The following is a 22,621-nucleotide window of genomic DNA, read 5'->3' as shown; positions in this document are numbered from 1 at the left end:
AGACCCCCCCACCCCTCCACCCTGCAGTCCACCCTCCAGATTCACAGACCCCCACTCCTCCACCCTGCAGCCTACCCTCTCCAGGTTCACAGAGTCCCCCACCCTCCAGCCTACCCTCTCTGGGTTCACAGAGGCACCCACCCTGTAGCCCACCCTCTGGATTCACAGAGCCCCCTGACCCTGCAGCCCCTCCTTGGCTCAGTGCTGGGTGCTGGTCAGGCAAGTGGACCGTCTCCATCCCTGGATTGGCCCGTGGTCCATGGGGGAAGCGACAGGTGACCGGGGGTTCTCGGGAATGGAGAGGGGCTGTGCCCAGCATGGGAGTCCCTCTCGAGGAGGTCGGAGGTCACAGGAGCTGGTCTCTGGGAGTTGGCTGGGGGGATAGGGCGGGGCTGGAGATGAGGATGTAGGGAGGGGCACTGAGGAAGGCTTTGGTGCAGGGAATGCCGGGCCGCATTGGAGTTTTAGAGCGCTCCCACTGGCTGCCGCAGAGGTCAATCTGGAGAGGGTGGAATGGTGTGTACCTTTGGCTTCCCTTTCCAGCTCCCGCAGCTGGTAGCGAACACCCAAGAGTATTCAGAATGCGGAGGGGAATGGAACCGTGAGCGCAGAGTTGCTTTTCTGGCACGAAAAAGACAGCTGGCAGAGAGCTGGACCTGACCTCAAGCCACTTTCTTTCAAACCCCCATCCAGCAACTCTACCTGGTGGGGGGACAGGGCTGGCCACACTCATCCCAGTCCCAGTCACTGTGTCTCATTCCCCTCTGCTGCAGACTCCAGGGGGCTGGATGCCCCCACAGGAAGGGTCCTGGGCCTGCACAGAGCTGTGCGCTTCTCTGTGGAGTGGTTCTGAGAGGGATGTCCTCCATTCTCATGGATGGGAGAAAGTTTGCAAAGTCCAGAGAGGTGCTAAGAAGAAAATAAAGCCACTGACTGTGCAATTATAGTTAGCCTAACTTTCTGGCCAGTTTTCTTTCATTTTTCCTTTCTGTGTAATCACAGTTGATCTCAAACCATCTGTGCCATGTTGTATCCCAAACATCTCTGTGTTTCCCAACTCGGATTTCCTATTTAGCAGGTTCCCGGCTTATTATAAACTCCTTATAAGCATCTCTTCTTTTCGGTATTGTGGGGTCTTTTTCAGCGGCTTCATGGAGATACAGTTCACAGCTTGCCCATTTCAAGGGCACAAGTCAATGGTTTTCTTTTTTCTTCTTTTGGAGGGGGTCTCACTCTGTTGCCCAGGCTGGAGTGCAATGATGTCATCACAGCTCACTGCAGCCTCACTTCCCAGGCTTCAGTGATCCTCCCACCTCAGCCTCCTGAGTAGCTGGGACTACAGGTGTGCGCCACCACACCTGGCTAATTTTTGTAATTTTTGTAGAGATGGAGTCTCACTGTGTCACCCAAGCTGGTCTCGAACTCCTGAACTTAAGCAATCCACCTGCCTTAGCCTCCCAAAATGCTGGGATTACAGGTGTGAGCCACCGCACCCAGCCCATTCAATAGTTTTCTGTATCTCCACAGATATTTGCAGCCATCAGCATAGTCAATTTTAGAACAGTTTCATCGCCTTGGAAAGAACCCCATACCTTTTAGCTATCACTCCTGTACCTGCAAGCCTTTGGCAACCACCATTCTACTTTCTGTCTCCATAGACTTCCCTTCTGGTCATTTCATATGAACGGAATCATAAAATATGTAGTCTTTCATGACCAGCTTCTTTCACATAGCTTGGTGTTTTCAAGGTTCGTTCAGACATAAGCTTTACTCTCGCTTCATATTTCATCATGACTCTCAGAATTATCAGGCTGGGCCAGGCGCAGTGGCTCAAGCCTGTAATCCCAGCACTTTGGGAGGTCAAGGCGAGCGCATCATGAGGTCAGTAGTTCAAGACGAGGCTGGCCAACGTGATGAAACTGTCTCTACTAAAAATACAAAAATTAGTTGGGCATGGTGGTGCATGCCTGTAATCCCAGCTACTCAGGGGGCTGAGGCAGGAGAATTGCTTGAACCAGGACCAGGAGGTGGAGGTTGCAGTGAGCCGAGATTGCTCCACTGCACTCCGGCCTGGGCTACAGAGCGAGACTCCATCTCAAAAAAAAAAAAAAAAGAAAAAGAATTACCAGGCTGATCATTTATGGCTGGACACAGTGCCGCCTTCCAGTTTTTTACAACCATCAGTACCATTGCAGTGAACACCTTTTTTAAATTAATGCTTTGTTTGCATTTCTAATTTTTCCTAAGATATATTCACAGAAATGTAGAAGTTGAGTCAAAAACTAGGAACATTTTTAGTGTTCTTGATGGTTACTATAAATTGCTTTCTAGAAAGATTATACTGATTTACAATCTTGTCAACAAGATATAGTATTTCTCATCTAAACCATTGCCAACTTGATAGGTGGAAACATGGGATCTTGCTTTTTTCATTTCTTTTTTTAGAGATGGGGTCTTGCTCTGTCATCCAGGCTGCAGTGCAGTGACGCAGTCACTGCAGCCTCGACCTCTTGACCTCAAGCAGTACTTCCTCAGGCTCCCAAGTAGCTGGGACTACAGGCATGCAATACCAATCTTGGATAATTTTAAAAATTTTCTTAGAGACAGGGATCTTGCTGTGTTGCCCCAGCTGGCCTGGAACTCTTGGCCTCAAGTGATCCTTCCATCTCAACCTCCCAAAGTGCTGGGATTAGGGGTGTGAGCCACCACACCCCACAGGATCTAGCTTTAATTTGCCTTTCTTCAATCCCTAGTGAGGCCGAGTCTCCTTTGTTTTATTTATTTATTTATTTGTTTGTTTGTTTGTTTATTTATGAGACAGAGTTTCGCTCTTGTTGCCCAGGCTGGAGTGCAGTGGCACAATCTCAGCTCACTGCAACCTCCACCTCCTGGGTTCAAGCCATTCTTCTGCGTCAGCCACCTGAGTAGCTGGGATTACAGGTGTGAGCCACCACGCCTGGCTGATTTTTGTATTTTTAGTAGAGACAGAATGTCACCATGTTGGCAGGCTGGTCTTGAACTCCTGGTCTCAGGTGATCCACCTGACTTAGCCTCCCAGAATGCCAGGGTTACAGACGTGAGCCACCACGTCTGGTCTTTTGTCATTTTTAGCCATTCCTAATTCTTGTATTTCAGTTATCTGATGTAAATGTTGGCTGCTTATCTATTGGGGTCTTCATGCTTTCTGTGCAGGTGGATCACATAAGACTGCAGATGTTCTGTCTGCCCTATAAGTATTTTCCTGGGTGGCGATCATATCTGATATTTATAGCCAGTCATGCATCCCAGCGACGACATCCTGCCTGGCCCTCTCCATTCTCTCCTTCTCCTGGGGCCGTGGCCTCTCCCTCCCTCACCCCTCCCCTTGCCCAGCCCTCGCTGGCACACCCCACCCTGTAGGAGATGGCAAGGGCTCTGGAGGAGCCTGCAGGTTAGGATGGAGCCTGGCCTGATGCACTGCCTGGCACCCCAAAGCCACGTTTCCGTTCTCTGCAGAGAACAGCCCAGACCTTCCACACGCTCCCGGACTGCGCTCCCTGCCCACACAGCGGCCCTGTCTTCTGCTTGACACAGAGATGGCGGCCAGACCTCAGCGAGGACAGCCTGGGTGGCTCACTCGCCATGAGACCCCATTTCTATCCTTACTCTCTCCCCTGACCTGCTGCTTCCTGCACACCACCCCCACCCCGACCACGCCTATGCCTGGGTCCAGCCCCTCTGGCCATCGCCCCCTCTGCCGTGCTTAATCCTGTCTCCTCCCGTCTTCCCCACCTTACCTGCCAAGGCTTCCTCCCCAGTGGTGTTTTAGACAGTGTTCGTCTCTCCCATTAAACACAGCAGCCTGCAGCCTGGCATGGAAGTCCCCGCTGCAGAGACTCAGCCTCCCCTCTGCCTTCGAGGCGGCCCTGCTGCCTCTCAGAGACCCTCTCTGTGACCCTCCACCTGCACTCTCCCCGCTGTTCCGCAGATCTGGGGGCTTTGTGTGCAGGAAACCCTAAGGCCTTTAAGCCTCCTCTTACTGAACCCCCCTGCCTCCCCAGGGGCCATTCAGGGCCTGCGTTCCCCACTCACGTGCTGTCCCTGACCCTGCTCCTCTTACACGCAGGTGGCTCTGATGCTCAGCCAGGCCAACACCACATGCAGGCACGCCCCCTCCCCCATATACACACTGCCTCCCACCGCTCACCTGGGCATCCAGCTGGATCCACCCATGTGCCCGGCCATCAGCCACTGAGAGCCGGTGGCAGAGCCAGACTGGAGCCCGGGCCTCGCAGATTTCCCCCGACCCTTCGTCTTCTCCTAGCGCACAGATGTGGGTTTGCATTTTTGGCTTAATAGCATAGCCACGTTGGAACATCTGGTGGCCTAAAGTGGGGTGCATCTTGGGTGCAGTCAGCTGCTGTTGCTGCTGCTGGTGCAGGAACCTCACCTGCCTCGCCTTTCTGACATGGGCAGCAGCCCCCACACTAGAGAGGCCCTGGCCTGGGGTCAGGGGCAGACCCCACCCAAACTCTGGTTAATCTGCCTCAGGCACGATCCGCACTGGGTGAGCAAAGTGGGTTGCATCGGGCAGCCAGTGCCCCCCTCCCCCCGCCCCTTGATGGCCTGGGAGGCAAGGGTCCCACGTCTGCAGTGTAAGCATCCCTGGTATTTAATGCCAGATACAGAATTTGGGGTACACCCTGGTTCATCGGGAAGGAACCCTCCTAATTCGAGGAGCAGGAGCAAAACAGGTCTGGGTTTTTTCCTCCTCCTCTGCTATGGAGGAGAAAGGGCCTCCCAGGGAAGATTAATGCTTTTGTTTTCGCCTCTACCGGGGAGGCGAGTCTGTGGCGGCGTGGCTGAGTCGGCGGGCTCCACACAGCTCTGAGCATCCTCCCCGGGTGCAAGGTGGGAACCGCGGGCGGGGACAAGCCTGGCTCCGCAGAAGGGGAGCTGCTGCTGCTGCGGTGGCGCTGCCTGATGCTTGGCCCAGCGTGCCGGCGCCCAGCCGGGTGACAGTGGACTCCCGGGGCGCAGCAGGAGCAGGTGACAGACCGCTGGCTGAAAGTGAGGGCATCCACCCTCGCAGGCACACGTTCCAGGGAACGGGGCACTCAAGCAGGGCCGTCAGACTGGGCTCTGGTGCCCAGACACCGTGCAGGTAGGAAGCCTGGCCCGCAACTCCAAGGGGCTGATGGGGGCTCACCGGGGCCAGGCGGGGCTGCGGGTAGGTGGGTTTTTGGGCACAGAGCAGTCAGGTGTGAGACCTCGGAGCCACTTGTTCCCCCATACCCCATTTTGCCCCCCAAGGCGCTTGGCAGTGCCCCTGGCTTCTCTCTGCAGGACCCAAACACAGAGCATCCCAGGCTCCCACCACCAGCCGAGCCCTCGCCTGTGCTGTGTCTGCGTGTGGCGGGCATGGTGCCATCCTAAGTGCTGGCGCCCGTAGTGCCCGCCTGCCCGCGAAATGTGCATTTGGTGGTGACAGTGGGATTTTCCTTCCCCGTCGCTCCCTCAGTTTCTCCTAAACGTGCAGCACCCTCGTGTGTGTTGGCCTGCATCCCACCCATCTCTGCGTGTCTGTCCTGATGAGCTGGCTCCTTGCTGGGGTCCTGTGGGAGCATGGAAGGGGCTGATATCTGTGCCCCACTCCTGGGCCGGGATGGCTGGCTAGGGATGGGGGAGGCGCTGGGCTGTGGCAGCAGAGGTGGGTGGCGTCTGGCAGCAACTGCGGCAGAGCCGGCTCCTGGGGACGGATGGCACCGCCCCCACAGAGGGAGCTGGGACTCGGCAGGCAAATCCACGGGGACAGCGGTGTGACCAGCCTCTAGACCCGCGCTGCATAAAGGGAGGAGGTGTGGATGAGGGGAAGCCACTGGCTTCAATGTTCAGAGCCCAGCCTTCCAGGGACTCCATCCCTCCCTCGCCCTGTCAACACCTCCCTGCAGAGGTGGGTGGGAGTGGGGGCGCCTCTTTCCAGCCCCACCCTCTGTTAACCCTGCCAGGGCCGAGGTCTGGGCCCCATGTGCCTCGTGCAGCCTGTGCCGGGGCCGTCTCCACGGCAACGAGAAGCCCAGCGTCCCCCTGGGACTGCGAATCAATTCCTCCTCCCTTTACTCCTCCCCTCCTCCTTCCCTCCCTCCGCCCCTCCTCTTTCCTTCCCCAGTCAACCACTCCCTTCTAGACCCTTCCTGGCCTCACCATGTGTTCCCCCCTGGGCTAGGTGCTGGGTTCACGGAGACGCAGGTGACAGATCCCTGCCCCAGGGGAGGCTGGCAGGAAAGGGGGTGCCCAGGCTGTCTCTGCCCTGGGTCAGGGACCAGTTGAACATCATTCTTGCAACTGCAGGACATTTGTTCTTTGCTTCATCTTGTCTGTCTTGGGGCAGGAAGTGGCGATGACTCGTCACTGGGAGAAAACAAACCGTGTTTCCAAATAAATATACAGCATTTCTGAAGGGCAGAGGTGATCACGACTTCTCAAGTCCCCAACTTCTCTCGCTCAGAAGGAATACCTGTTTATCATAAAATAAGCCCAAATATTCATAGTGCCACCCCCGCAGCTAACTACTGCTGGCATCTAGAAGTCGTCCTTTTAGTTTTTGCACACGTGCAGATACACACATCCACAGACACACAGAGATATACACACACAGGCACCACCCACGGAAAACACACATGGACACACAGACACAGGAAGAAACACAGACACACACAGTCACATACACGAGACAGACACACACAGGCACAGACTCACATACACATAGGCCACACACAGGACACACAGACATACACACACAGACACAGATTATACACATACATAGACGCATGCAGACACACAAGCATACAGAAAGACACAGATGACACAGGCACACTCAGATACACAGATATATACACACACAAAGCACACAGACACACACACAAAAGGACACACAGATCACATACACATACAAGACATGCAGACAGCACACTTAGGCACACAAACAACTCAGATGGAAATAAACACACAGAAACACATGATACAGCCAACAGAAACACAGGGACACAGACACCAACACAGACACACAGAAAACACACACGGGTCCCACAGACACGTACACATAGATAACACATAGAGACACACAAGCACACGGAGAGATACAGACAACATTCATGGACACAACACAAACACAGACAACATGTGGACACGTGGACACAGAGACTGCACAGAGCAACACACAGACAACACACACACACAGACACTCAGGTATGCACACAGACAACCAAGGCAGCACACACGATGCACACACAGAAAGACATCCACACAGACACACAGGCAAAACATGGCGACACACAGACACGCACATGTGCACACGCCCTTCGCCAGATCACCGCGTTCCTGCCTTGCCTCATGCCAGCAGCACATCAGAGCCCCTGGTCCTACCCTCCCATGCTGGCCTGTCGTGTCCTCCCTTGCGTCCGCTGATCCCCGGACAACGTGCTCATCACTGTCTTTGTAGCAGGACCCTCCGAGCCTGGACACGCTGAGTGCGTGTAAACATCTGCAGGCTGGCTTCTGCCAGAGCCTTTCCCAGACTTAGTCAGTATTCTCTGGTCCTCTCGGGCCGCTCAGGCTGCCCTCCTGGGCACCGCGTTCCCTTGTTCAGAACATCCCCACTGAACAGCTCCTCTGCCAGTGCCACTGCCGGAGGGGACAGCGGGGTACAGCAGAGAATGAGGCCAGTAGGCCAAGCTCTCCTGAGGCTTACGCCCTAAAGGGAGCTGGGTAGAGAGGAAGAGGGAGCAGGGCCAGGAGGGAGTGCGCTGGACAGGCCTGGGCCCAAGAGGAGCTGTGTTCCAAGGCGCGGGGAAGGTCTGAGGAGGGCCCCAGACCTCGAGGGGCCTTGCTGGGCATTGCTCAGAGTGGAGCCCTTCTTTCTGGGATGCAGTGGCCCCTGGGGATTCTGGGGACTCTGTCGTGGCCACCGAACTCCCCCAGGGGGATCCCCTGCTCGCTGCTTTCATTTGTCTCTTTATAAATATCATTTTGTCTGTGCATCACGGTGATTAGGGCTTTTAAGATCTGGACTCAGTTCTGGAAGTTCAGAAAGGAAACTAGAGCTCTGAACTGGGCCGGTGACTGTGTGAGGAGCAGCTGCTGGGAGCTGCCTGCCCCAGAGAGGCGCGGCCCGCAGGCCCAGCCCCAGCCCTCGGCTGAGCAGGAGCCTGGAGCGGGAAGGAGGGAGGGGAAGTGTGGGCGCTCTCCAGTGGGCAGAGGAGGCCTTTGCACCCGGATTCCGTGGTTGGATTCAGGGAGGAAAGGGGCCGCCTGCCTCAGGTGTGAGGGGTTCATGGCAGAGAGGGTCGATCCATTCTCCAGAAGCCCGGAAACGGGGGCCGCCAGCTCTCCTCTGCCAGGACAGGAGGGGTTTCTGGAGCCGGGGCAGCTTTGCCCTACTTCTGTCCTGCTGGCCCTGCTCTGCGCATCACAGTGGGGGTGTCCCTGAAACCTCTGCCCTCTGACCTGGCACTGGCTGAGGACCTGTGGTCGCACTGAGCCATCACAGGCTGTGGGTATGCGTCCCTGGCACCCCGTTCTGCCGTATTAAAGATGACAGCCACCCCTCAGAAGGTACAAGATGTCTTCCTAAAACCATGCGCTGCAAAGTCTTTCAGCTGCTCGTCTATTTTGAAAGCTGAGCCATCTTGAGCCCCACACGGGTGATGCTGGGACTTCCACCTGCCTGGGGAGCCGTGCACTCGCTGGAACCACCAGCGGCCGAGGTTTCAGGCACTCCTTGGGTGGCAATTGGGAGGATGTGGCCAGTGTGCTGATGACTGGGACATCCCGGTCACTATAAGAGAAAAGGAGTGACAACAGGAGGTGACACGGGGAATGAGGACACTTCTAATTTTTTATTCCATCAGCCCCTCGATGGCCACCTGTGACCCACTGGTTCTCAGCAGGAAGTATGGGGCAGGGATGGGGTGACCTGTGCCATGCCGGTACCTTCCAGCTAAACGTCCTCTGGAATCACAGAGCCCGGTTATACTACCCCAGCCTGAGAGGGAGGGACAGGCCTCTCCGTCTTATACACGGGGACACTGAACCCCAGTACGTGACATGGAGCCTGAGTCACACAGCCAGAAAGGGAGACTCTCAGGCTGGATTCTGTCACCTCCATGGCTTTGGCCACAAGCCTGGGACAGGCCTGAGCACCTGCAGGCACATTTGCTCTGTCCACTTGACAGCCCCATGGTGTTCCCCGGGGCCTGAGGACACAGGCACTCCAGCCCTGCCTCTCCACCACAGGTGGATTCTTCCAGAACATGGAGCATCCTTACAATGTAACGGTTTGGCTGTTGACTCTCACGCTTTGTGAGTGGCCCAAACTGTAAGTAAGGGTGCTGGCTGCCCCTGGCCACACAGCTGTGCCATCACTGGAAAGGGTGCAGAGCTGGCACTGGCTCAGACTTGATTCTAACTCTGCTGCGTGGCTTCTCGGACCCCAGGCTGCTCCTCTGTGCCATGGGCTGGGCCGTGGCACGTACAGTGTGGAAGGTTTCTGTCTCTGCCCCCGGTGCACTAGGAGCTCTGCGACCCTTCCTTTTCCTGCGTCTGTGCGTTGGTTGTGGGGGTAGGGCTGTTGACAGGGAGCCGGTGAGCTGAGGATGCAGTTAATTCCATGTTCTGAGGCCCTTGACCTGCAGGGGCTCAGCCACTAATGTCCCCGATTGTCCCCAGGGCTCATGGAGTCTTCCCAGGAGACAGCATCCAGCCCATCTGCTTTGGATCCTGGCTCCTCATTCTCTCAATGGCATGGCCTTGGGTAGGCCTCCTCGCCTCCCTGAGCCTCGACCTCCTCCTCTGGAAAACAAGGAGAGACAATAGGGCTCACCCCAAAGGGCTGCCGTGAGGATGAACTTGTCGCAGGCAGAGCACCTGACACAATGCTTGGCATGTGGTTGGTCATTTAAAAGTTGGCCATTTGGGGATCAACTCTTCTTTAACAAATTGAGGTGACATTCATGTAACATACAATTAGCCATTTAAAATGTTCAGTGGCATTTGGTGCGTTCATAGTATCACGCAATTTCCAGTTCTCTCTAGTTCCAAAACTTTTTCGTCACCCCGAGAGGAAACCTCACCCCCACTAGGCAGTTACTCCCCATTGCCTCCTCCCCCAGCCCCTGGCAGCCACCTGCTTTCTGTCTCCGTGGATTTGCCTGCTCTGGATGTTCCGTAGTGAAGGAATCCTCTACCCCGTGGCTTTGTGTCTGGTGTCTTTCACGGCACAAGTTTTCAGAGTTCATTTTGTGGCAGGATCAACCCTTTCATTCCTGTCCATGGCTGAATAATACTCCCTGGCATGGATACGCCACAATTTCTTCATCCATGATGGAAGACAGCTGTTTCTACCCTTTGGCAGTTATATAGAATGCTGCTGTGAACATCATGTACAGGTTTTTGTGTGGAACCAACTCTTCCTTCCTTCCTTCCTTCCTTCCTTCCTTCCTTCCTTCTTTCCCTCCCTCCCTCCCTCCCTGCCTCTCTCCTTCCCTTCTTTCTTCCTTTCCTTTCCTTTCTTTCATTTCTTTCTTTCCTTCTTTCCAGAGTCTTGCTCTGTTGCTTAGGCTGGAGTGCAGTGATGCGATCTCAGCTCACTGCAACCTCCGCCTCCTGAAATCAAGTGATTCTCCTGTCTCAGCCTCCTGAGTAGCTGGGATTACAGGCACCCACCACCAAGCCTGGCTAATTTTTGTATTTTTAGTAGAGATGGGGTTTCGCCATGTTGGTCAGGCTGGTCTCAAACCCCTGACCTCAGGTGATCTGCCTGCCTCGGCCTCACAAAATGCTGGGATTACAGGTTTGAGCCACCATGCCCAGCCAAGTTTTCATTTCTCCTGTTCTTTTCTCTTCGTTTTCCTTAAATGCCAAAGAGTGAAATTCCTGGCTCCTGGCAATTCTGTGTTTAACTTCTTGAAAAACCAACACACTGTTTCCCACAGTAGCTGCACCATTTTGTGTTTCCATCAGCAGTGCTCGAGGGTTCCTGTGTCTTGACATCCTCACCCACACCTTGTCTTTTCCTTTCTGTGTTGTTATGATTGTAGCTCCCCTCGTAGGTATGAAGTGGTATCTCTTATGGCTTTGATTTGCATTTTCTTAATGACAATGATGTTGAGCATCTTTTCATGTACCAGTTGGCCATTTGTATATTTTCACCGAAGAAGTGTCTATTCAAGTCCTTAGCCACCTTTTTAAAACATTTCTTTAAGAGTCTGGGTTTCACTCTGTCACACAGGCTGGAGTACAGTGGCATGATTAGAGCTCACCGTAACTTAGAACTCTTGGGCTCAAAGTATCCTCCCTCCTCAGCCTCCTGACTAGCTGGGACTACAGGCACAAGCCACCATGCCTGGCTAATTTTTCAATTTTTTTTTGTAAAGAACATGTCTCACTATGTTGCCCAGGCGGGTCTTGAACTCCTGGCCTCAAGTGATCCTCTTGCCTTGGCCTCTGAAGGCACTTGGATTACTGTGTGAGCCACTGCACCAGTCCTCTTAACAGCATGTTTTCTTCTAATCATTTTTCAGTGTTAGCTCTTGTATTTAGGTCTTTGCTTTGTTGGCATGTAATACACACAGAGGGGTGCATGAATTATACCTGTGCATCTTGATACATTTTAACAAACTGGACACACCCATGGAACCGGTGCCAAGTCAAGAAAGAGAACAGACCCAGTGCCCCAGACTCCCCCGTGAGTCCCCGAGGGCTACGGGGACTACCCTAGCCATGTAGATCACTTTACCTGATTTTGAACTTCCTCAACCTGGGGCCTGTTCTCTTGTGTCAAACTTCTTGGCTTGGATCAGTTCACCAGCATCCTCTGTGTTGTTCATTCAGGGCATGAGGATACAGGTGTGTTAGTCCACTCCTGTGATGCGTAACAGAATACCTGAAACTCCTGGGGAATTTATAAAGAAAAGGATGGATTTCCTACAGTGATGGAGGCTGCAAATCCGGGGTGGAGGAGGCACATCCTGTGGATGGTGGGAACTTTCTGCAGAGTCCCATGGTGACGGGCTGAGTGTGCTGGCTGGCTCAGAGCTTTCCTCCTGTCTTCAGAGCCACCCATCCCGCTCCCATGATGGCCCATTAATCCATGAATGGATCAGTCCATCCTGACAGCAGCACCTTCACAGTCTGCCCCCTCTCAACACTGCCACACTGGTGATTAGATTTCAACTTGAGTTTTGAAGGGGATGTTGGGAACAAATGCTCGGTGCCACAAAGAAGAATTAGCACTGAGACAAAGGACAAAGGGTTTCTCGGCAAGGCAAATTTACTTCCGCAGAAGGGTGCGTCTCATGTATGCAGCAATGGCGAGAGCACACAGAACAAAGGAAATCAGGGTTTTTATTATCTCTACTGCAGCTTCTGCCTCTGTGTGTTTCCCCTATTTTCTAGGGTCAGACCACACAGTCTGAACTAGTCCCGACTGGCTAAACATTTAAACTTTCTTAGATAAGGTAGGCACGTGAGGGGGGTGAGAAGCGAGAGAAAGGGGGTCAATTACAGAGGGACTAGGAAAGTAACCTATTCCCTAATAAGGAAAGGAATGTGGACTGGGGTTTGTAGCAAGTTCAGGCGTGCCCCGGCGTATTCAGACAAGTTGGGGCACAGCAAAGGCAAGGGGGTATTTGGAATTACAGTACAGAGAACAGGGAAACTGGCTAAGCTGTTTGAAGAGGGAACCTAACTGTATCTAACAGGGACAAACATTCAAGCTGTAGCAGCGAGCATGTGAGGAGGGGGTCCATGTACCAGACCTGAGATCCGTACCAGGCTGGGGGTTGATCACCTGCCAGGCCTGGGCATGGGCTTAAGCTCTGCAGTCCGGGGCCAGCCTCCTGGGCTATAACTGCAGCTCCACCACCTGCCGCTGTGTGAACTTGCTCACACTCTTCCACCTCTCTGTGCCTCTTGTGGTCAGTGAGAGTAATAATATACCCATAGCACTGCCACAAGGACTTGACAAGTTAATGTGTGTAATGAGCTTCTTGGCGCGAGCTGTGGAGACCATAGCCACTGCTGCTGTGGAGGGCTCAAGCCCATTGTCTTAGAAACTGTCCCAGCAGGCTGGACGCAGTGGCTCACACCTGTAATCCAGCACTTTGGGAGATCAAGGCAGGCAGATCACAAGGTCAAGAGATCGAGACCATCCTTGCCAACATGGTGAAACCCTGTCTCTACTAAAAATACAAAAATTAGCTGGTCATGGTGGTATGTGCCTGTAGTCCCAGCTACTCAGGAGGCTGAGGCAGGAGAATCACTTGAACCCAGGAGGCAGAGGTTGCAGTGAGCCGAGATCATGCCTCTGCACTCCAGCCTGGCAACAGAGTAAGACTCTGTCTCAAAAAAAGAAAGAAAGAAAGGAAGAAAGAAAGAAAGACAGGAGGGAGGGAGGGAGGGAGGGAGGGAGGAAGGAAGGAAGGAAGGAAGGAAGGAAGGAAGGAAGGAAGGAACTGTCCCAGCAGTGTTCTCTCTTGATTCACATGTGGCCGTGCCGTGTAGACATGCCACGGAGACAGCAGGGTTTGTTTGCCCTGCAGGGTTGCTTTCCATCCCCTGTGGCTATCACAGAACTCCTGCTGTTAGAGGAAGTCAGTGTGAAGTTGGGGCACCTGGATTAAGCAGGCGTGAGGACAGGTCACAGGCCACAAACTCAGGAATACTCATTATGAATGCAGTGAGCCGGCAGTTGACAACTGTGATGTTGATACCTGGTGACTTTTATTTTTAAAACTACAAAGCTGTCTCAATCTCTGATTTACACTTAAGAGTGCTACTCAGACCAGGCCAGGTGCGGTGGCTCACGCCCGTAATCCTAGCAGTTTGGGAGGCTGGGGAGGATGGATCAGGAGATCGAGACCATCCTGGCTAACACAGTGAAACCCCGTCTCTACTAAAACCACAAAAAATTAGCTGGGCGTGGTGGCGGGTGCCTGTAGTCCCAGCTACTCAGGAGGCTAAGGCAGGAGAATGGCGTGAACCCAGGAGGCGGAGCTTGCAGTGAGCTGAGATCACGCCACTGCACTCCGGCCTGGGTGACAGAGCGAGACTCCGTCTCCAAAAATAAAAATAAAAAGAGTGCTACTCAGACCACTGGACATTTGAATAATTGTGATCAGCGAAATGATCATTTCACCCACATTCTGGGGCCAGATGCTGTGGCGTGACCTTCTGTCCAGAGAGATCCCTGCACCTGGTGCTCCCTGACATGGCCCAGGTGCCAGGCCCTGCGCTTGAGAGGCTAGCCATCTAGTGGGGAAGAATACACACAAGTAATCCCCATACAGTGTGGAAAGGGGGCTGTGAACACCCAAATTATGGAAGCGTTCAGGGAAAGCTCCCGAGAGGAGGTGGCGTTTGGGATGAGAGAGCAGTCAGGGTGGCAGGGGTGGGAGAGTGGGAGGGCTGCTCCAGTGGAGGGGGCAGCTGGTGCCGAGGCCCGGGCCCTGGAGGGCAGACAGGACTGAAGTCAACCTCCTCATCTGCGGGAAGGGCCCCTTTGCTGGAAGACTCATGGCCTTATCACCTGGCTGGGATTTTGGCAGAGGAGGCCACACCAGGCTCTGCGCAGGAGAAAAACCTGCTCTGGGGCTTTTCCTCCCAATACACAGAGGCCACCTCAGGGGCTGTTTTTATCCTAGGGGAGGCACAGGACAGGGAAAACTGGATGCTCAAAACGACATTTCAGCCGTTTACTTACTGATTCAGGAAACTGGTTATTACAAATTCAAATGTAGGTAGGGATTAGGAAACTTCTTCCCATTCCCATTTTAGGGAAGAGTGAGCCACAGGGATTTAGCCTCCGCATTTAGCAACAGGCTGCACCCACCATGCCCTCGGGGTAGGAAGTGTGCGCTGGAATGTGGGGGTGAAGGCAGCATTTCGGGGTGGGTTTTTTTTTTTTCCCTCCAGGCAAAAATAAGCCAAACCAGGCAATGTAATTTGTTTGGGTTATTTCAGTATTAGCATTTGTAATCTAATTTAATAAATTTCAAGAATGATAAAAACAAAATGCTCGTTGAACATACAGAACAATACAGAGATATGAAAAGGAAAGTATTCATCCTTTTTCACCCCACTCCCCTAATTTCTGCACCTGGGGAAATCGTGTTATCTTTCCCTCCCCTCCCTCTCCCCTTTTCTTCCTCCTCCTCCTGCCTCTCCGGCTCCCTCTGGAGATATCAAGGCCCCTGTGTGGAGACCGCCTGGTGGAGGAGGCAGACCCCTCCTGGACTACCCCAGCAGGGAGCTGCACACTGGGCTCCTGCAGCCTGGGCAAGTGCAGCCAGGTCCCCCCCTGCCTCCCCACAGGGCGCCTTGGTCAGCCTGGGGCACCCCCTGGGTCTGGGCTCCGCTCAGGGGTCTTGGGTCACGATGGTGGGGGCGGGTCCTTCCCGTATCCCCTGAGTGCCTGTGCGCAGAGCGTGCTGTATCCGTGCCGGGCACTGTGACCCAGCTGACCTTTCTGGCTTTGGTAGAAACACTCTGTTTTGTGCTTTTTTTTTACAGGCCGGGGAGAAGCACTACCACCCTTCCTGCGCGCTATGTGTCAGGTGCGGCCAGATGTTCGCAGAAGGCGAAGAGATGTATCTTCAAGGTACAAATTAAAATGTGTTGTTTGGTCCCCTAGAGCAAGGAACTGCACTCTGCGAGGTCCACACCGCATGCTGGGTGTGAATGGCTTGGTTACAGCGTCAGCTCGCTAGGTCACGAACAGCCCAGCCACAGCGGGGAGCCGGCAGGGCAGGGTGGGGGCACGTGCCAGGCCAGCCTCCTCAGCCTGCCTTGTCTGTCCAATGATCTCAGCAAGCCCGAGACCAGCAAGAAAGGAAAAGGGCCCAGCCAAAGACCAGCACACAGAAGTGCTAGCTATTTGGCTCCAAGTAGCAAAGCTTAAACAAATACAGCCTGTTCACATCCATTACCTCTTTAGGCCCCTTCTGGACAGCCACCCCGGCTCAGGGAGTCCGAGTTAGGAGGAGTTTTAGGTGTTTCCTGCCCCAGCCACCCCAGCCTGCTGCAACCCCTCTGTCCACAAAGGAGGTGGGTAACGAGGTACTGAGGGCACTGGCAGCGGCCGAGGCTTTCTTCCAGGAGCAAGGGAAGAGCCAGCCCCACAGAGCGTTGGTGAAAGGAGGGTTTGGAGGAAAACGTAGCAGACTTCTAACGGGCCCCATGGGAAATGCCCCAAGCCCACTCACCATTAAAAATCACTGTCATCACAAAGGCGGGGTGTCCTGTGGGCTGCCAGACCTGAAGAAAGAGCGAGACTCGAGGACTGGTCATGTCTCCTCCTCCCAGATTAACTCTTTTTAGCTCATTGCTTCTCATTTTCACAATTAAATTAACCTTCTGATGGTAGCATTCAGCCACTCTTTATTCCTTCACAATGTAGATATCCAGTGGCAGGGGAGGAGGGAGGCAATGACTCCTAGAAGGGGAAGAAACATAATTTTCTACCTTTTATAGTTCTTAGTTGGGACAGATCCTGTAACAAAAGACAGATTAATAAGATAAGGATGAGCAGAAGCTTATTAACACATGCACCTTGTGTATGTGCAAAGGTAGCCCAGAGAAATAAGGACACGCAGGGGCAGATCTCCAAGAGGCAGTTTGGGGTTTTTTGCTTCTGTTTTTGGGGTTTTCTTTTCTTTTCCTTTTTTTTTTTTTGAATCGGAGTCTTGCTCTGTTGCCCAGGCTGGAATGCAGTGGCAAGATCTTGGCTCACTGCAACCTCCGCCTCCTGGGTTCAAGCAATTCTCCTGCCTCAGCCTTCCAAGTAGCTGGGACTACAGACATATATCACCACACCCAGCTAATTTTTTTGTGTGTATTTTTAGTAGAGATGGGTTTTCACCATGTTGGTCAGGCTAGTCTTGAACTCCTGACCTCAGGCGATCTGCCCACCTTGGCCTCCCAAAGTGCTGAAATTACAGGTGTAATCCACCGCACCCAGCCGTCAGAGGCAGTTTTGACCTCAGTCTGAAACAACAGCATTCCCTACAACGAAGAAGGAAGGGTGTGGGGAGGCACAGTTACGTTGAGTGGGGGGGTGGGGGGGGACAGGGGGGCACTTTAGGCAAGGGGGAGGTATGCTGTGTGGCTTCTCCACTGAGAAGAGACCCAGGGACTTCGGGTCACCCTCATCTTCCTGGTGCAGAAAGGAGACACCCTTAGAGTTGGAGGTTTCTTTTGGAGATCTCAATTCCCCTTATAAAATGGTCACTTCTACTTGGTTTTCAATGCTTTTCTGAGTCTACTGTTTCCCTCAGTAATCACCTCAAAATAACCCTTATGCCAAAGGGGCATGTTAGGGGTGGCACATTCTGGCCTGCTAGTCCTGTTTGGGGTGGCATGTTCTGAGCCCATCACTCTCCTTGCAGAGAGGCCCCTAGAGTTATGCTTCATCTTATCACTCCGACCACCCCCCTTTCTATTGCTTATGCATTCCCTGAGCCCTCCCTGCTAAAGAAAATTATTCTGGCACTCATTAAAACCGGTAAGGAAGACTCTTCCCAACAGGAGTCAGGACCATCGCGAGGGACGAGAGAGGGGGTGAGATTCTGAATACGGCAGACAGTGGGGATCGCAGCCAATGAGAAGGGTTGGGGTGGCGAGTGGAAAGTCGCTTGAGGTCCTGGGTTTCTTGCTGAACTGACCCCACGAGATGCTTGCCAAAGACGGGCTAAGGACTGAGACATCAAAGAAAGGAGAGGAACTCAATCAGAAGTGGCGGGAGATTGGGCTTCTAGGCCAGGGGATTCCTGCCAAACTGATTTTGCAGGATTCTCGCAGAAACAGGGCCAGGCAGGCCTGAGACTGGATGGGTTGGGAGGGTGATGGTGGAGACCTGGGTAAAAGTCGAGGCCTAATTGAGAAGAGGGTTCAGAGGAGTCTGACCCAAGGGCCTGGTCCGGGGAGCACTGGTAGGACAGGGCTGTGTGCTGGAGTGCGGCCCCCAAGCCGGATGATGGATGGGATGGGGCAGAGGGGCCCTGGCGAGGACGGGTCTGGCCTTGAGGCTTCATCTCTTTAGCCACAGCTCCCTTTTGAAGATTCTCTGTCTTTAGTGCTCCCAGAAGCCAGCTGGGCCAGGCCGGGTGGGGGAGAGCGGCTGTCAGAGCGTCTGCAGGGCAGGTGCCTGCAGGCTGTTGAATGACCTCATGTAGCCATCGTCACAGGGCCGTGGGTCACACAGACCTCCCTTTCTCAGGCAGAACCCAGCGGGGTGATGTCAGACAGGACAGCCTCGTCCCCAGTGGCGCCTGTTCCTTGAGTCTCTGCTCGAGAGCCCGTCAAAAGGTCCTTTGGGACCGTCCCAGCAGTGCCAGGCTGTCTGGCCAGGGGGCTTGCTCTGCATGGGGCTTGGCCCCCACAGTAAAGAGCATCCTTAGACAGTGGGGCCCGGTGGACGCTGAGCACAATGGCCTTGGGACGGCAGCTCGGAGACACAAGTTCACATCAAGGGTAACCTCATCTCAGGAACAAAGGCACCCCTCAGGACGGGCCTGAGGCCGGCCCCCACTTCTGCTGTGAGGTTCTGTGGGGTGTCGAACCCAGGCCCATCCCCTCTCCTAACTTGGATTTCTCAGTCTGAATGATGACAGGTCTGACCAGCTGTGTGGCTTTGAGGCTCTGCTCCCTGGCACGGGCCTCCTTGGGGCCCCCACCCTGCCTGGTCATCCTGAGACCCTCTGTGTGGCCTCCAGGGATGTCGCGGCTCTGTGCGGATGTTATTTGGCTGGAAAATCCCGCTGCAATAAAAGCTCTGAAAAGCATGGGCCCCAGCAACCCCCACGGTCTCCGGGGCGATGAGTCAGGCCAAGCCCCACAGTCCACCACCGCTCCCGCCGTGGACTTTCCCGTAAACATGGGGTGGGGCGTTAGATCCCACTAATTGTTGAGATGCCCGTATTAAAATAATGAGATACTCCTTTTTTCCGCTGGGATAAAAAGGTAAAAAGGAAGTGTGAGCCCCATGTTGGTGAGAAGTCAAGGACACAGGCTTCTTATGCGGCTAGTGGGGGTGAAAATTGGGAAATTGCCAGAAAAATCTCAAGAGCCCTAAACGTGACCCCACTCTTTGAGCCAAGACTCCATTTCCAGGAAGTATGTGCCCGTTGTGTGCAATGGAGCCCTTGCAATGTTATTTAGAAATAAACAAAATGTTAGAAAGATCAGGAGAGGATGCCAGGTGCAGTGGCTCATGCCTGTAATTCCAGCACTTTGAGAGGCTGAGGTGGATGGGTCACCTGAGGTCAGAAGTTCAGGACATGGTGAAACCTCGTATCTACTAAAATAGTGTGGGCCGGGTGCAGTGGCTCACGCCTGTAATCCCAACACTTTAGGAGGCCAAGGAGGGCAGCTCATGAGGTGAGGAGATCGAGACCATCCTGGCTAACGCGGTGAAACCCTGTCTCTACTAAAAATACAAAAAATTAGCCAGGCATGGTGGTGGGCGCCTGTAGTCCCAGCTACTCGGAAGGCTGAGGCAGGAGAATGGCATGAACCTGGGAGGCGGAGCTTGTAGTAAGCCGAGATGCCACCACTCCACTCCAGCCTGGGCGACAGAGCGAGACTCCATCTCAAAAAACAAAACAAAACAAAACAAGACTGGATGCGGTGGTACATGCCTGTAATCCCAGCTACTCAGAAGGCTGAGGCACGAGAGTCTCTTGAACCTGGGAGGCAGAGGTTGCAGTGGGCTGAGATCACGTAACTGCACTCCAACCTGGGCGACAGAGAGACTGTCTTAAAAAAAAGAAAGAAAGAAAGACCAGGAGAGGAGTGGAGAGATAAAATTCTTATCTATCCATTTTGTGTAGCCCTTAAAGTTGCATGTTTTGATATTTAATTAACTGAGGAAATGTTCAAGACATTTTTAAGCAAATATGTAGGATATGAAATTGTGTCTGTGGGCTGGGTGTAGTGGCTCACACCTGTAATCTCAGCACTTTGGGAGGCTGAGGCAGGCAGATTGCTTGAGCCCAGGAGTTCGAGACCAGCCTGGTCAACATAGTGAGACCCCATCTCTACAAAAAATGAAAAATTAGCTGCGTGTGGTGCTATGCACCTTTAGTCCCAGTCACTTGGGAGGCTGAGGCAGGAGGATTGCTTGAGCCCAGGAGGTGGGGGCTGCAGTGAGCTGTGTTTGCACCACTGCATGCAGGCTGGGTGACAGAGTGAGACCCTGTCTCAAAAAAAAAAAAAAAAAGAAAGATTGTGTAAGTACACTGAACCCCTTCCATTTGTAGGTACACCTATACTAGAAGGCAGCCAACAAAAAGCGAGTGATAGATTAGAAATTATTTTGATTTCATTTACACTTTTTAAATGATTTCTATAACTTTTAATAAGAGACATCTATTACTTTTTTTTTTGAGACAGAGTCTCTCTTTGTTGCCCGGGCTGGAGTACAGTGGTACAATCTTGGCTCACTGCAACCTCTGCCTCCGGGGTTCAAGCGATTCTCCTGCCTCAGCCTCCCAAATAGCTGGGATTACAGGCGCCCCCCACAACGCCTGTCTAATTTTTATATTTTTAATAGACATGGGGTTTTGCCATGTTGGCCAGGCTGGTCTTGAACTCCTGGCCTCAGGTGATCCACCCACCTCGGCCTTCCAAAGTGCTGGGATCATAGGCGTGAGCCACCTCGCCCAGCCCTATTACGTTTATGGCCATATATATTTTTTTAAATTTATAAACAAGAAATGTTTTCTATGCATTCACGCATGTAACCCAGTCACCATCTCTCAGAGCTCCGAGTTGCTGCTGTGTCCTCAGAAAGGAGCCGCCATGAAATCTATGTGACCCCGAGGGCTTTGCAGGCAGGAGATGAAATAAGTTCCTTCACTGCACACACACTTTTCAGCCCCTACCATGTGCTAGCCTGTATGTCTTGTTTGTGGGATACACGAGTTGGCTGCAGCCTTCACCTTCGTGGGAGTGGCAGGTGAGAGATGGAGACGCAGCCATGCATCTAGCAGAGGGTGTGTGAACGCGATGCCAGTCCGTCGCAGGGGGTAGCAGTTCAGACTGGGTGTGTGAGTGCAGTGCCAGCCCATCGCGGGGGCGGCGGGTCAGGCTGGGTGCTTGAGCGCGGTGCCAGTCCATCGCGGGGGCGGCGGGTCAGGCTGGGTGTGTGAGCGTGGTGCCAGTCCGTCGCGGGGGTGACGGGTCAGGCTGGGTGTGTGAGCGCGGTGCCAGCACATCGCGGGGGGTGGCAGGTCAGGCTGAGGCTCAGGGAGGCCCCAGGAGGTGCAAGTGCCCCGGGTTCTGAAGGATGGAAGGTGGGCAGAGAGAGCTGACATTCACTGAGTCCCCCATGCACGAGAAGGGTTGCACTAATGCAACTAACATTTATATACAACAACTCACAAAGCACTTTTCTGATGCTTTATTACCTCTGCTTAATTTTATTAAATTCATGCAGTGACCTGACAAGGTAGAATTCGTATTAGCTCATTCTTAGGTGGAAAAAATAAAATAAAAAAGAAAACCAAAGACTTGGGGCAGTTTGAGGTTGAATTAGAAGAGACCAGAGTGCCAGGGATGTTGGGGGTGCTTGGTGCTGGGTGACCTTGTTATGTTGATGGTAGTGGCTGTTGACATGGGTGGCTGGGCAGAGCTGACAGCTAGAGAAACTGAGGCACAAGAAGCTGCAGAGATTGAGTAAATTAGTGACAGGGCTGGGCCAGTGTTTGAGCATTGTGCCCAGCTCCCACTGAACACACCTGTTCTTCACCCCATACCCTAAGGAGCAGGCCCACTTCCCAGCTGAGGTTCGCTCTTCCCACCTTTCAGCTTAGAACCCTGCCCCCCAAGTCCTCCTCCCCAAGGCTGGTTCCCACCCAGGTTGCAGCCCCAGCTGTCTCTGCAGGTGGGCCCAGCCGTTGCCCTCAACATGCAGGCAGTCAATCCTACATCCTAGCCAGGGACTTGAAACCCCTTCAGACACCACCTCCTCAGAGAAGAATCTTCCACCTGCCCCCCAGGTTCCTCAAGACCCTACGCCTCCTCCTGTGGGAACAGTTGTGCACAGCAGCCATTTCCCTATTTATTTCCTGCCTCCATCCCCCAACTGGGCTGTGAGCCCCTGGGGGCGGGGACTGGGATCTGGGTACCCACTGCCCGGCACTAACTCCAGCACAGAGAGGATGCTCAGGGACGCTTGAAGGGTGGAGTCCGAGTGCACATCTGTACATGTCCTGCTCCCTCTTCTGTGTTTCCACACAGGCCCCTGCAACGTGGAAAATAACTCTAATCATTTCCCTCTTGGGAATTTGTCAACAGGTTCCTCCATCTGGCATCCGGCGTGTCGACAAGCAGCCAGAACTGAAGACAGAAACAAGGTTGGTGGCATTTACTGGTGTCTCTGATGTCCTCTTCACTGCTCCTGCACAATCTCTGTACAGTTAACAGGACACTGACCAGGTTCTACAGGCTCGTTGTGCAGTCCCACAGGCTGCAGGATGGGGGCAGCGAGGCTTAGGAGGTGGGGAGGGTAAACAGGTAGACAGCTGAGCAATACTACAGGGGGAACAAGGGCATCTTTGTTTTCTATGGATACACAGGCTAGGTAATC

The 22,621-nt window shown here is 53.5% G+C and overlaps 1 protein-coding gene across 1 annotated transcript in view; it reads left to right on the top strand.

Annotated features, from left to right (window-relative positions):
* Nucleotides 1-22,621, top strand: part of ABLIM2 (actin binding LIM protein family, member 2) — a 185,481-nt gene that overhangs the window by 59,641 nt on the left and 103,219 nt on the right. The window contains exons 11-12 of the mRNA XM_012002191.1: nt 15,547-15,634; nt 22,330-22,388. Of these exons, the coding sequence (XP_011857581.1) occupies nt 15,547-15,634; nt 22,330-22,388 (147 nt within the window). The remainder of the gene's footprint in view (nt 1-15,546; nt 15,635-22,329; nt 22,389-22,621) is intronic.

The sequence above is a fragment of the Mandrillus leucophaeus genome, unplaced genomic scaffold (assembly GCF_000951045.1).
Source record: "Mandrillus leucophaeus isolate KB7577 unplaced genomic scaffold, Mleu.le_1.0 Scaffold68, whole genome shotgun sequence".
Taxonomy (NCBI): Eukaryota; Metazoa; Chordata; class Mammalia; order Primates; family Cercopithecidae; genus Mandrillus; species Mandrillus leucophaeus.
Note: the sequence above shows the minus strand (reverse complement) of the source record. Positions and strands in the feature narration are given on the sequence as shown.